This window comes from Eptatretus burgeri, chromosome 6 (assembly GCF_056783735.1).
Source record: "Eptatretus burgeri isolate ZD-2024b chromosome 6, Ebu_testis_v1, whole genome shotgun sequence".
NCBI classification, from domain to species: domain Eukaryota; kingdom Metazoa; phylum Chordata; class Myxini; order Myxiniformes; family Myxinidae; genus Eptatretus; species Eptatretus burgeri.
The window spans coordinates 13,261,131-13,277,390 of record NC_140966.1 but is presented as its reverse complement, the minus strand read 5'-3'; the positions used below and the strand labels follow the sequence as shown (position 1 = coordinate 13,277,390).

Sequence of the window (16,260 nt, the reverse complement as noted above, 5' to 3'; positions counted from 1 at the left end):
AGTCATTGTGAACCCCAACCCCCAAGCAAGATCTCCATGTCTGTGATCACTAAAAACTAACAAACACATTTTTTAAACTTATATTTTCTTCCCCAGAGCAAAATAATTTATTATATCGTTTTAATATATATTTAATATAAAAAAATGACTTTTTTTTGCAGGCAGGAGGTGCTGTGCTCCTGCCCGCAGTTAGGGGGTGCTGCAGCGCCCTCAACACCCCCCCCCTTTCCTGTGCGTCTGTCCTTTTAGGACTACTGTCCTTAAAAACAGTACGTTTCCTGTTTGGAATGATTTTCAATTTTGTTTGACTGCCAGGCAGCAGGGAGTAAAAATATCATCTCACTCCTCTCGACGTGAGTGCGGTCGGGATGAATTCAAAGCCAAAGTACGTTAAGAAGAAAAGACTTCCTATTAATGTTCCGATTCCTGTTCAAATATATAACATTTCTGTTAAATACCTTCTTCCTCGATCATTAACTGATAAATATGGATGGACAGACGGACGGACATGAACCATTTGCTTAACCTCGCCTTTTGCTTCTCGTGAGAGGGGTAAATACATATACTGACAATCGATGCAGAGGTGAAACAAAAGCCAGTAGGCATCTCAAGCTTAGTTAATTAATCTTCTCTATATCGTTTGTAATAATAGAATTATCAATTAGCTAAAAATAAAGGAATGTATGGTTTTGAGTCCTTTCACTGTGCAATCATATAAATAGCACTTTTTGATGCGTACTGATCAAAACTCTACACTTAAGCAGTAAATTTGAATGGGTGCACAAGTTGTGTCCTTTGCATTTCCCCGACTGTTTTCTATGAAGGGGAATGGGAACAACTTCTGCCACTTCTGCCGATTTCCTTTGAATGAGCTGTAACCTCATCAATCATGCTAATTACAATTAAGAAACCTGGTTCATGCTCATAATCACACACAAGCCTAAGCGATACATTTCACATGAAGTGATTAAATTAGCGTCAATAAGTAATGTCCATGAAAAAGGACAGGTTTATTGAGAAATTGCAAATAACAAAAAAAATTTATACCCATTATATATTGCACAACCAAAAACAATTTAATCAACATAATTAGAGCAAGCTTCTCCAATGAAAACGTGTCGTGGAAGACAACATTTAAAGTTTAAAATGCATTACCTTTAGGTATGCTTCTTTAAAAGAAATAGTAATGAATTGTTTATCGACTGACAAGTGTACTTACGTGGTCTGAATCCACCTGGCAATGCCGTGTAAGCGCGTGGATGAGCCTCTGTGCATAAGGTTGGAATATTGCGTTGAGCTGAGGATCGCTCAGCTTGAACACTTGCTCCCCAAGTCGGTACCATAGGTTGAATGTTATGTCAGCTACCTGCCCACCAACCATAAAGAGAGGTCATAAGTAAGAGTAAAACAAAAAGAGGTGCAAATCATTACAAAAGTATATGTAACAATGATGGAAAAACAATTACAACAGTGCATATTTTTAAAAGTTCCTTTACCTGTTTCACTTTCAGAATGGAAAATGTAATGTGCTTTTTGTTCATTTCATTTACCATCACAAAGTTTGTACAAACATCTGTTTGGTTTTTAAAGTCCTGCTTCCCCTTCTCCCCTCCGAAGTAATAAATATGTCCATTCATAACCATCAACCACAAAGGTAGAGTGGAGCTATCTTGTTCGCATACAAGAACCGTACTTTATACCCCGAAGAGCAATGTGTGTTGCCAGATGGCTGACTTTGGTATACTGAGATGGAAACAGTCTTTCCGTAAATACAGATGCACTGACCAACAAACAAAAAACGCCCAGTATAAGTTACCAGTAGTTCCCCCAGAATCGGCATACTTAAGTATGATTTGTAATGCTGCAGAATCCCCCTGGGCAAAGCGCTGTACAATGCACATTTACAGAAAAAACGGGGGTCCTCCCGCCATCGTGAACACAGAGAAATATGAACTTTTAAAACCAACTAAAACCACCCCGTGCATACCGTGAGTACAACACCGAGTTTTCAATTACTGTAATTCCGTCCAGCGGTTCAGGAGTGCATCAAAGTCAAACAAACAGACACTTCTCAAATTATCTATAGTACGATGATTATGTCTCATTGTCACTGTATGCTCATTTACCAAAAACATAAGTGTATGCTCATTTATGTCAATATACTGTTGCAGCTCTGCAAAGCTGGCATTCCTCCGAAGCACAGTTGATTGGAGGGTCAGCAATAGGGATAGTAACACTCTAAACAATGCACAATTTCCTTTGTAAACAAGAGAATCACTTGACCAAAAGTGATGCTCTACCCCTTCATAGATTTCTCATACAAAGGTCTCCTTGACCGCTCTCAGCGAACGCATCGTTTTATGCCTCAGCTCCCTGAACAGTTCACCTCTGCCATGAAGACTGGCTGTGCGACTGGTCAGCGATATCCAGTGTCCCTTTGGGACACATGTTCTTCTTTGCCTGACGGTAGGTTCCAAGACGCCCACTGGCAAAATCAAGGATGGTAATCAGGAAGGGACTCCACAACTCTTTAGGATCCCCTGAAACACCCATACCCCCCAAATCTCAACTCAGCCTGTTCGCAAACTCCTCAGCTAACCTCTCATCCTTGTGCTTGCCAACATCCAGCCTTGGCTGGGATGGTACCCTTCTCTTGGATTTGAGCTGTTGCTCAACTTCAAAGTTGCTACAATAAGCCTGTGGTTAGTATTGAGAAACTGAGCACTCCGGTGTACAATGGAGCATCCTCCAGCAATAATCAACAAGTACATGGTCAATCTCCTTTGCCACGCCAAAAAGCAATGGAATACCAAGTCCAGCGGTGAGTCTGGGGGCACTGAAACCATGAACCAGCCACCTTACAAAGTCAAGGAACCTAATGCTATTCTGGTTCACAGTTCCAGAGAAACGCGGACCAACACATGTCTCATAACCATCCCTATCAATGCCAGTTGATGGGGTGAAATCCCCCAAGACGAGAAGAGCATCTCATCTGGGGCAGATCAAACACAGACTTCAGCGTGGCATGGAATGCCTCCTTCAACGTGAGATCACTCGCCTCGGTTGGAATATATACATAGACCAGGGAAATGACACCCAGTGATGAATCCTCAGTCTCATAATATGCTCATTGACTGGTGTTAACTCCATTATCATGAGAGACAGCTTATTGGACACAGCCATAGCAACTCCTTGGGCATGATAACCATCAGAGCGACCAGACCAGGAGTACACAATTATCTCACCACTATCTGGTCTCCGAACTTCATTGAGTGTTGCAATACTGATGTTCAAACATTGAGAGGATGATCACCTGTCTCTGCTATCTGAGCTCCAGAGTGAAGACATTACAGGCACCTACCTGAAGGGACCGCCATCTGGGGGACGACACCTCAGCACCATCCTGACACACACCACCACAACCCGACCCAGGAAGGTTACGCCTTGCTTTTCCTCCTAGCATCAAAGAATGCGGGTCCCGAAGGCTTTGCCCCAATCCAGTCATCTGGTGAGCTGCCTTGCTAAGGGAAGCTGCACAGGAGGTACTCTACCCACAGTGTTGGTTTTGTGTTTCCATTGTATGTTTTGTGCGTTTTATGGAATGAAGTCTTTTTCAGTGGCTGGGGTGCAAATCCTGCCACCAACCTTCGAGAGAGGGGTAAACAAACTGCAGTGATGACAGCAGAAGCAGTTGGGCACCAGACATGGATGCCCGTTGGCTCACAAGGAGCTCCTCCATTCTTTGACAGGTTTTGTTTTTAATCCTGGTGGGTGTCCACATCCATACACCCTCCTCACCAGGAAACCTGGTGTGGGAGACTGTTTCGTCGCCGACAACCCGACCATGAAACAGGTTAGTACATGTTAACATGGTACCTGAAGCAAGTCTCAGATCTGATCTGGCCTGACTTGACAATAAATTGACATAATTAATGTGCACATTGACATAATCAGCAGTGGGGTTGCCAGCGCTTCCCACGCATATTTCAATCAGTTTTCTAGTACGAGTGATTGAGAATCAAAATAATGATCGAACAAGAAATAAATTAGAATCAAGATACAAATCTGAATATACATATATTAGGGTGTCCCATAAGGAAAAACAATTAAAATGGGGCTGTATTCACAGAATATTATTTAAAAAATATTCACAAGAATGTGTTCAATGTGTCCACCATTATGAGGTCCACTGTGTGATTTATCTCCGATGGATCCCATTTCCCTGAACTTTGCTATCAGTTTGCCGACACAGCTCTGTGATATTGGAGTGTGGTCCGGATTCAATCTGTTATGTTCCTCAGCGACCTCTCTATGACTCCGATTTCCCACAAGCAGAATAACCTGGATGCTTTCTTCCTTAGAGACATCATGGGCACCTGCAATAAAGAAAGAAACAAACAAAAATCATAAATTACTTATTTTACCTTATGGTTCCAGACTTATGGGACACCCTGTATATACATATATATCTTCCACATCCTGCAGCTGATGGAGTCCTGCTCTCCCCTCTGGGCTGGTGCTCCTGCCTCTCACTTTTCTCGACTTCACGCAGTGGAACCAAGGCATTTAGGATCATTGGCATCTTCAGCGATGAGGCTGAGATTTTGGGCCCCTCACTCTCCCACCGCCGGCAGGTCGGTGGTCTTTCTGTCTTCGACCATCTCCTATCCGGTCTCACCCCCCCCCCCAACCTGCTCTGTCTGCGATATGTCCCCCCCCCCCTATATTTCCGCAGAGTGCTCAAGGTCCACCAGAAACCCCCTTCTGGTAAAACTACCAAATCACAATTCACTGCTCACCTTCACTCTTTCATTTCTCTTTTTTCCTTCCTTTGAAATAAACTCACAAACTTTTCAATCCCATTCTTCCCTCCAGGCCTTCAAAACAGCTGTTCAGCACCACCACTTATCTTCCCCCATTCAAAACCGCGATCTTTTCTACCCCCGTTAATCCACCCCAAACCCACCTCCTTCAAATTCCTTGCTTCCCTTCCTGAAAGTCCCTGTAATATCCATCTTGTATACCCCGTGTTCCCCGTCCCAACCCTCTCCCTTCCACAGAGCTACTAATGTCTCTGTTCCCCACTGTTTTGTCCTTCCCACTCTCACACCTCTTGTCTCATGCCCCCCTTGCTGTGCATTGTGTTAGCTCTCATACGAGCCTCGACAATGTATACATAAAATAATAATTGTATGTATGTATGTGTATATGTATATATATATATATATATATATATATATATATATATATATATATATATATACATACATATATACATACATATATACATACATACATACATATATACATACATATATACATATATACATACATATATACATATATACATACATAAAACACACACATACACACACACATAAAACACACACATAACACACATAAAACACACACACACACGTTTCAAATTTAGAGCCACACATGCACAATACATATTCCAGTTTAAATTGATTACTCATGTTACAGTAGCTAAAAGCCTTCCACGTGGCTTACAGCAATTTTTATGAAAAAAAAATTGCGTTTTAAGTTTTGTTCTCCAAAAAAAATTTTTTCCAGAAATTTCTGTATTTTCACCTTTTAAAGAGCAGGTTTTGGGTCGCTGATGACTTCGCATAATTTGAAGGTTGTAAGCACATTAATAATCGTTTGGCAATTATTTTCTTACATTTGAAACTCAAAATATGCTAAAATTAACTTTGAAGTCAAAACTTTTGTCAGTGATTGAAAAACAGTCCGGAAGTTACCGAAGATGCTATGACGTCACGTTCTCCGAAAACTTCGTGAACATTCGGAAACAGCGTGTAAAGAATGGCGAGATGCAAATCAGAGAGTGATTTCAGTGGCGATGAAAGAGTGTTTTCATTCCGATATTGCTGAGGACGAGTCGGAGGATGATGGGAATTTATACTATGGAGTTTCTGGCCCTGAGCCATATAAATTTCAGCCACATGCAAGTACAAGAAAACGGCCTATTTCGTGTACAATTGGAAGGACTGACTGCCAGCTCAGGGAGGACGGAAACCTCCCGTGGAGCAGAAGGGCGAAAGCTCGCTTGATCTTGATTTTCAGTACGAATACAGACCGTGAAAGCGTGGCCTCGCGATCCTTTTGACTTTTTGGGTTTTAAGCAAGAGGTGTCAGAAAAGTTACCAGAGGCATAACTGGCTTGTGGCGGCCAAGCGTCAATAGCGACGTCGCTTTTTGATCCTTTGATGTTGGCTCTTCCTGCCATTGCGAAGCAGAATTCGCCAAGTGTTGGATTGTTCACCCATATAATGTAATAACAGAAACATGGAGAACTGAGTTTTAAGTAAGAGTAATGTCTTCTGATACAGTAGAATGATCGATATTATTTGCAAGCAAGTTTTTAAAATATTATTTAACATGATCTGTCTGAAAGCAACTGTGTATTTTATTGATTTTTAAAAGTACACAGGGTGGAACCTGTTTCCTGAGAATTTTTTAAAATACGAACAAAGAAATTAAATGTTTACTGATGTTTATAATTACCTCTATTGTTACAGGTTGAGGCTCCATCACCATGCGAGACTGTTTCTTCAGTCCCTGCGATGCAACTTAAGCTGGAAAACCTCTGATAACAGTTGGTCCAGACAGAGTGCGAAGTATCATCCAGTCAAGCAAAGCTAGACAAGATGGTATACATGAAGAGCTTGAACAGAGATTACAGGCAGACGAATCTATCGAGCTCAAATGCCATAAAGACTGTGTATCAACGTATACATCACTATCACACATAGAAAGACACTTGAAACGAATGAGTAATGTCTGCTTGGAAGATGCTTCAACAAGCAAAAGAAGCCGCCGTTCAAAGACGACAGTATTTGACTTTAAAGAACATTGCATTTTTTGCGGAGAAAAGTGCATCATGGACTTTGATAAGAAGAATCGTAATCGTTGGCGGCGAGTTCTCCTTTGTCGGACTGCAGATCGTGTTGATCGGACAACTTTCAAACAAACTATTCTAGATGTTATCAATTCACGCCAGGATGAAGGACGCCAGATCAAGATACGATTAATGGGCGCAATCAGCGATCCTGATGCTGCTGATGTGAGATATCACGATGACTGCAGAAAGTCCTTCATGGCACCCCGTTCTGTTACAGCAGCAGCACACAGTGGCAGAGAAACTCAGGACATTGAGCCAGCTGTCAGTTCTACCATCTTATCGATGAAAAACGACATGTTGCGCATCTGGAATTCAGTAGAAGTCTACAATATGTACAAGGATCATGGAGGAAAGCTATACTCTCGACAAACCCTGTTATCCAAATTGCTGGATATACTTGGCTCTGAGCTTCTGGTACTGTCTGGTGAAGGGGTTGCTAGTTTAATCTTGTTTCGTAGCAGAGCATCAGATGAAGATGACGCCATTGATGTTTCCATAGAACGAATTGCCAAGAAGGTTGCACAGGAATCTAAGCAGATGTCGTCCGACCTCAGTTCCTATCAGACTAGAATTAATAGATATTGCTAATGAAGCAGTGAGTTCAACCCTTCAATTGCTATTCTGCAAAATATCAGCTAAAGTGGACTGCACACTTCCACGAGCTCTGATAGGAAACATCATAACGAATATGATCACCAATCGACCAACTACACTCCAAATAGCACTGGGAGTTCGTCAGTCATAAAAGCCTCATCGAGCAGTTGTACAACTATTGTGTGACCTGTTCCTGTGATGAGTTTCAGCGTTTCAAGGGATCAGCAGCAAAGGCTGCAACTGTTCACTCCGGGATTAGGGGAACCGCCAATGCTGAATGTGGCCTCGTTCAGGTTGTTGCTGACAACTTCGACACAAATATCTCATCCCAGAATGGACTCGTTTCAACACATTCTCTTGCAGTACTACTCACCATAAAAGATCAGGAGATATCTTCCACATCTGATGATGAAGCCATCATCAGACAATTGACACGTGATGAAATAAAGATACCTGTGACAGAAGACATTTCGGTTCAAAGGTACAAGGGAGGACCTGAGAAACCAGCGATGCCAGTTGAAGAAGCCACACGTGTGGTGTTACCTCTCCGCGTATTGGCTCATCAAGCTATACAACTTAGGAGAGTTCAAGATATGGATTTCTCTTTTCTGAAGCAAATCACTTCTGATCAGAACACACCAGAGTTTGGTGGCTTTAATACGAAGCTCTGCAGAGAACAAGGACGATCCATCCAACCTGCAACGAGGGTCATTTATACACCACTCATAGATATGGATAAGGCTGATCCGGACACGATGTTTACAGCAATAGAGGGAAAACGTTTGACCGCAGTGTGTGGACAAACCGTAACCATCTTCACAAGCGACCAACAGCTGTATCGAGTGGCCGTTAATGTTAAATGGGTTTATCCTGAGCGATTTACCCAGTTCATTCCAAGGCTGGGTGGCATGCACACCCTTATGAGTTTCATCGGTTGTGTGGGGAACTTTATGGCTGAAAGTGGGCTGGAAAACATGATGAAATCTGCCTTTGGGGGTGTTGCTCATATGCTTGGTGGAAAAAAGTTTCCCCAAAACTTCAGGGCCCTGCAATTGGTGACTGAGGAGGTCCTTCGTTCCAGCATGGCTCAGGCAGAAAGTCATGAAGACTTAATGGACACTCTTGAAACCAAAGCAACAAAGAGCATGACCACACAACTATGGGTACAGAACCTTTTGAAACCTGTATTCATCATGATGGCGTTTGTTCGTGCTGAGCGTGAAGGATTCAGCAAGATTCAACGCTCTCTTATCTAAACAAGTCATAACTATGGCAGTGACACGGAAAGTCATGCGTGTGGGATATACTGAGGTTTGTGATCTAAATCTCATCTACTCCAGGGTCATGGGACTCCAACAAAGTCAAAGCATCAAACTATGTGACGTCTTAGAGTACGAGCTTGCACCTGTGCCAACATCAATGCTCGATGAAAAGGGGAAGAGGAGAATAGCAAAGACCAAGTTGACATTGAAGAAGAATCTCCAAGTGGAAATCTCAACAAGACTGGGTCCACAACCTGAAATCACCATCTTAGATGGTTGTGCAATCCTCTGGGTTATTCATTGGCCCAACAGGGGAATTGTGCAAGACTTTGTTGACAACTTCACGGGCTACATCATGGCAAAGGAGGACAAATCAGATGTATATCTGGTATTTGACAGATATCGTGATTTCAGCATCAAGAGTGGAACAAGATTAGCAAGAACTGGGCATCAAGCTAGCAGGCACCACAGGTTGAACCGACAGACTCCACTGCCTCCACAGCTGGTGGTTCTGTCAGAAACTGAGAACAAAGTTCAGCTGATAGAACTGATTTGCCAGAATTTGATTGATGTTAGTCAACAGAGAAAGCAGAGCCAACACAGGCTCATCATTACGGGACAGGAGTCTACCCCAGTGGAAATACACCACGGAGCCCAAAGGTGTCGCACTGATTTGAAGACGACGCATGAGGAGGCAGATGTCATCATGATTCAGCAAGTCGCTAAAGTTGCCGAAGATGGCGTAAATTGCATCACAGTCATCTGTGATGACATTGATGTGTTCATCTTGCTTGTGTATCACTTTGCAGAACTTCATCTGCAATGCTGCGTAACAATGGAAGCAACATGTCCTGGCCGATCGTTGATCGCCATTGGGGCCACTGCCAGAAAGCATGCCGGGATGGTGCAAGACCTACTAGCTTTACACGCACTGACAGGTTGCGACACCGTTGCCCAGATGTATGGTAGAGGTAAACTGACTGGCAAGAAGACACTCGCAGCAGACCATTCACTTCAAAAACTTGGGAATGTGGAAGCATCTATTGACGATGTCATCGCCGAAGCCACTGTGTTCATGGCTGTTTGCTGTGGTAGCAAGGATAGAAGCAACATGTCTGATGTTCACAAAGACGTGTGGTCTATGAAGATGGCGAAACCAAATCCCATCAAAGCAGCAGACCTAAATCAAAGCAGCAGACCTAATCAAAGCAGCAGACCTAATCAAAGCAGCAGACCTCTGCCACCAACTACAGAGTCCTTTGAACAAAACGTGCGACGCGCTCATATCCAGACAGCAATATGGAAGTCAGCCACCACCTCTGGATCCCACTCAGTATGGATGTAAACGTGATGAGGCATCAAGATCATTACTTCCAATTATGCTGCTGCCCAACGTTGCTCTTGCACCACCAGAGATCTTGGAGCTAATACAATATGGATGTTCCCTCCGACAAACAATGCGACAGCTCAATGCCGCTGCACAGCAGCCGAGTTACCATGCACAGTTTTCTGAACGTGCCATGGAGATACTGGCTGCAGGAATGAGCGCACCAAGACAGCTGCTGCATTTGCCCTTGATGATGACTCTGACACTGAATGAGACACCAAGCACTGAAGTAGCCTTCATAAGGTTTACAAACCTGTTATATATATGAACATTTGATTTACACAGGAATGTCTTCTTTTGTTCATGTTGTTAGCTGCTTTCATTGCATACTGTCAAAATGTTGAATCTATATGAATAATAAAGTGATCTATATTCACAAAGACTGAAGTGTTTTTTTTTTTCTATCTACATGTCTATTTATCTACATTTTCAATAATGACGACTGCTAATTTGCATATTAATGAGCTAAATTTCAATGTTATCAAATTTTAAGTGGGTTTATCATGACCAGTGACCCTAACAACATGGGTTTGGACACCTCAACCAGGCTGTTTGGATGCTTACTTCTGGAGATATTAAGAAAAGTTGATATTTTGATAATGGTGACTGCTCATTTGCATATTAATGAGCTAAATCTAAAGGTTATTTCATTTTAAGTGGGTTTATCATGACCAATGACCCTAAAAACATGGGTGTAGACACCTCAACCAGGCTATTTGGATGCTTACTTTTGGAGATATTACGAAAAATAGTAATTTCGACAATGGCCACCGCTAATTTGCATATTAATGGGTTTCTACAAAAATGCTCAAGGGTGCCAGAGTGGCATCAATCGGAATATTCATTCAGATGGTCTGGTGATCACAAAAATGCAGAAAAACATTGTGAGGACCCTAATGCAAGGTGATCTTGAAAAATGGTGTTTGACATCCGGACTACATGGCAGTACGAGTCCGAACAATCACGGCACCGGATGCGGGTGCTTTCCGTGCGGACACACACTAATCATCCACGATTAAGCCGTTTGCATCGATGCTAACACAAAGCAGAAAATGCGGGAAGATAAAAAAGACTAGTGGTGTGAGGGAGGAAAGCAATGGAAGAGAGCGTGGGTCTGGGAGGTGTGGGGAGAACGGGTAGGTGGGGTCTGGGAGATGTGGGGGCTGGGAGGTGTGTAGGGAATGGGAGAGGGTGAAGGGTGTTGGAGAAGGGGGAACGTCTGGAAGGGGGGGGGGTGAGGAGGGTCTGAGGAGGATCTGAGAAGGGGGTGTCCCCACTCTCCGGGTGGGGAAATTTTTTATCTAATATGAACCGAGGATAGGTACTTTCATCGTATAAAATAATCCAAGGTACCAATATGAATCAAAGATCGGTACTTTCATTGTGTAAAATGAAGGTACCAATATGAACCAGAGATTGGTACTTTCAGTGTGTAAAATGAACGAAGGGACCAATATAGGTCCCAATATAAAATTATCCAAAGTAAATGATCCAAGGTACCAATATGAACCGAGGATTGGTACTTTCATTGTGAAAAATGAACCAAGGTAGCAATATGAATCGAGGATCGGTACTTTCATTGTGCAAAATGAACTAAGGTACTAATTATAAATTATCCTGGAATGGCCTTCGTGTTCAGATTCTTGAAATATGAAATTCACAATCAATAGAACACAATGAAGGAATTCACTCTTCCCCCGCTGGTGTAAGCAGTATGACCCAAGTCATGGGTCGCAGGTCGATATGGGGTTTGCCGTCCTTCATGCATCCATAGGGCCAGTCGTTCCTGTGAGCATCCACCTTCAGCAGAACAATATCACTGACACAACAGTTGTGTTTTTTGACTTGCCAGCACAGACAGGGCTGCAGGGTCAGGAGATATTCTTTGCGTCATCGTGACCAGAAGGTATTTGCCAGATGCTGTACTCATCGCCACTGACAGCTGAAGATGTCTGCAGCATGACCAAAATCGCCTGGTGGTGCACAAAGAGGCGTCATCTTCAGTGGTAAGTAGTGCCGCTTGGTATCAAGATTTCTGGCACGTCTGGATCTGTAAACACCGGTTCAAGTGGATGAGTGTTGACAAGAGCGTATACCTCTGCCAGGAAGGTAGTAAGGAGTTTATGGGTGAGAGAAACTTTTGTCCCCAAGAGAATGATGTCTAGGATTCTAGGACAGACACTGATCATTCATTCTCACACTCCACCAACGTGCAATGCGTGGGGAGGTATGGGGGTGGGGGTGTTGAACTTCGACTCAACTTTGTTGTTCATCAAGTGGGTGTCAATGAACGTTTTGTCCATTTGGTTCAGGGCATCATTTAGTACATTTTGAGCACCGACAAAGTTGCTTCCAGAGTCTGAAAGTAAGGTTTCAAACTGGCCCACCGATTGCCATGAAGCGGAAAAGTGCATTGATAAATGATCATGTAGTCATCTCCCCAATGACTTCCACGTGCACTGCTCTTGTTGACACAGGCAAATAATACGGCCGGGCATTTTCCAGAGGAGACGCTGCTGCCGATACGATGGGTGAGAACCTTCCAAGGTCCAAAAAACATCCAGGCCAACGTGAGTATAGGGAGCAGAAGGTGGAAGTCGGAGGATGAATATCAATTACGATCGTTGCAGTCTCTTCCATTAGATGAACTGGAATTTGGCGGTGGTCAGGTTGACTGCTGTGATTGTCTGGCTGGATTTTGAGCTTGAACAAAGGTTTGAGGTAGACCAACAAAGGAACACCTTTGACTCGCAGACTTGCACTTCGAGAAACGTGTGAAATGTCAGGGAGGTCGGATAGGTCGGTCGTACTGATAGGTCAGATCTGGATTCGGACATGAACCAAGATTAAATTGGCTTGTTCTTGTCACCAAACCAACTCATCCACCAAGTTTCGTCTGAATCCGTCCATAACTTTTTGAGATATTATTATCCTCGCCAGAGGAGAGGGTATTGCATTTGGATCCGTTTGTCTGTCAGTCTGCACAGAACTTGTGTTTTTTTTCTCTGCAATCGCTTGTCGGATTGAGACAAAATTTTCACCTCAGGAGCGGCTACTAATGTAGAATGTTTTGTTGATAACTATGACGTCATAGGCTATGTTGTGTGGCAGCCACGTTGGAAAAACGGGGGAAAAAAATTGGAACTCTGCATCTGAAATGGCACCAAAGAAAAAATTGAAGCTTGGCACATGGCAAGTCCTTCTCATGGGGAATAATTGCAATTTTTTTTTTAAATGACATCATAGGTGCCTTTGTGATGACAACATAATTGCATATGTAGAACGTTACATCTGATCAATATGAAAATTGAGGGTCATCTAGGGATAAAATGGTCAACAGAAAGAAAAAAAAAGTGATGATGATGATGTCATCGGTCATGTGATTCAGCAGCCTTTTTTAAAAAAAAAATTATATTTTAAACCTTCAGAAATCTCCTCTGAAGTGGCTGAACAGATCGAGGCAAAACTTTACACATATGACAGCCTATCCATGAAGAACAAAAAGTTCACACAAATTCCATGAGGAACAAAAGGTTCACACACATTGTTTGCCAAAATGAGGGCTTGTGGAGTGGCTGGTCAGGAAGCTAATTGGATTGCAAACTGGCTTAGTGGTAGGAAGCAAAGAGTGGCTGTGAGTGGGAAGATGTCTTGCTGGGGGGATGAAAGTAGCGGGGTACCTCAGGGATCAGTACTCGGACCATTACTAGTCAATATTTACATCGACGATTTGGATAATGGGGTAAAGAGTACACTTTCCAAATTTGTGGATGACACAAAGCTTGGCGGTGAGGTGGATAGCAGAGGGTGTGGTGAACAGATACAAGAGAGTATTCATACATGCATGGATTGGGCAAAAAACTGGCAGAGAGAATTTTACCTGAGCAAGTGTGAGGTGTTGGGGGTGGGAAAGAACAATGAAAAGAGGGATTACAGGATGAAAGGGGTAATTTTGAAGCATGTCACACAAGAGAAGGATCTGGGGGTGGTAATAGATACGGGAGGTAAGCAGGCAGCACAGTGCCAGGGAGCTTCAGGTAAAGCAAATAGGGTTTTAGGTTGTATTCGGAGGGGGATCAATTCTAAATCAAAAGAGGTGGTGTTAATATTGTACAGGAATTTAGTGAGGCCACATTTAGAATATTGTGTGCAGTTCTGGTCACAACAGTTCTGGAAGGACATAGATGCTTTTGAGATGGTTCAGCGCAGGGCTACTAGATTGATTCAGGGCCTAGCTAAACTCAGCTATGAGGAGCGGTTGAAGGAGACGGGGTTTTATTCACTAGAAAGGAGGCAGTTACGAGGAGATATGATGGAGATGTTTAAGATAATGAAAGGTAAAGATAAAATAAGTGAATATGAATTGTTCAACAGAGTAGACAGTGATAGGACCAGGGGCCATAGCCTGAGAGTAAAGAAGAGGAGAATTAAGATGGTAGTAAGGCAGGGGACTTTTACTCAGAGAGTAGTTAATGCATGGAATGGTCTCCCTGGAAAGGTAGTGGTAGCAGAAAAAGTAGATAAGTTAAAATTAGAATTAGATAGGTACCTGGAAGTTATGGAGATAGAGGTGTTTAGGGATGTTGATATGACTTTTAGGTAGCTTGAATATTGATGGGTGATTGTGTGCATGTGTATGGAGTGCTGTTTGGTGGGGGTCTCGTCAAGGGTTGTTGTGTGGTTGATGTTGTGTGTTTTTTAAACAAGCCCATGCCCGCTCCCCTGAGGAGAAAATAAAATAAAATACAAATACCACAAAAACGACAAAAACTTTCAACAAATAAACCACAAAAACAATATTAATAATAATAATAAATTTTGCATTTTCTTCTTTGGATCCTGTGTTGATAAATTAGTGTGGTGGTGGTGGTGTCGCACAGGCATGATGGCTGAATGGCCTCCACCTGTGTATGATTTCCTTGAAAATCCTTGTAATGACATCATAGGTCACATGGTTTGGCAGCCATATTGGATTGAAGAAAAATATTTAATAACGTTTTCTCTGGAACTGCTTAATCAATCGACGTGAAACTTCACAATTATGATCTAGTAGTGATGTGGAATACATGTTAAAAATTTCAACTTGATTGGACACATGGTCTGGCATCCAGAATTAATATTTTTGATCTAGGTTCTTTTTTTTCGATTTTTTTTTAAAGTAAGGCTCAATTGGATGTTTTTGGATGGGTTTGAGGGTAGAGTAGCAGCAGCTGAAATGTGAATCCGATCCAGGTTCCTCCTGATGGCTTCATCTTTGCTTTTTGCTTGTTTGGGTTCCTTCTGATTACTCCAATGCAGGACTGTTCCTATTTGATCTTCCATTTGATTTGAATTTAATTTATTTTAATCCTATTCTAAATTCAATTGAATAATAATAATGGCATGGGTCAGGGTCAGGTGTCCAAAGCAGGGTTGCATCAAAGCGGGATGTCTTGGTACCTGGTCATCACTGCCTGAAGTTATAAAGTAGCAGTTCTAGTTATGTCTCCTAATAATTACATAACACACCAGTGCACAAACACCACAAAAAATACACCACACAAGTCCTGGCGAGGGTCTGCAATCTCTGACTGCACTTTTTCATATTATATCTGTTTTAGCACTGTCACTCAATGGTGAAGAATCACTATAAAAAATTCTGGTGTCCAGAAATCTAATCAATTTGTCCTTGTGACACACACACATCTTGTCCACCAAATTTCATCTGAATCCATCCACAACTTTGAAAGATATCCTGCATACAAACAAACAAACAGAGAAACAGACAGACAGATAGGGGTGAAAACATAACCTCTATCCACCTTCAATGGGTGGAGGTAATGATGGTGTCTGTTTTGAAATGCCATGACACTCCAAGTGACCACTGAACAGGTTGTGGGTCGGCACCAAGGTCAAGGTCACGTAAATCCTTAGCATGCTAGCTGTCTGTAAAATGAGCCATCACTTCCATGCTGTTGGAAGTGATTTTGTGCAGACGTAGATTCACAGTGGTCATCGCCTTGGTGTGAGTCGGGAGATCTATGACTTCAACAGGGGTCGGTAAGCTCACCAAACCATCATTGATATAGAAATTATTTTCCACGTTAACGTCT

The 16,260-nt window shown here is 42.6% G+C and overlaps 1 protein-coding gene across 2 annotated transcripts in view; it reads right to left on the bottom strand.

The window, feature by feature from the left end:
• TNPO3 (transportin 3) overlaps window positions 1–16,260 on the bottom strand; it is a 143,120-nt gene that overhangs the window by 94,452 nt on the left and 32,408 nt on the right. For both annotated transcript variants that reach the window (XM_085884079.1, XM_085884080.1), the window contains exon 7: window positions 1,220–1,366. In XM_085884079.1, the coding sequence (XP_085740205.1) occupies window positions 1,220–1,366 (147 nt within the window). The remainder of the gene's footprint in view (window positions 1–1,219; window positions 1,367–16,260) is intronic.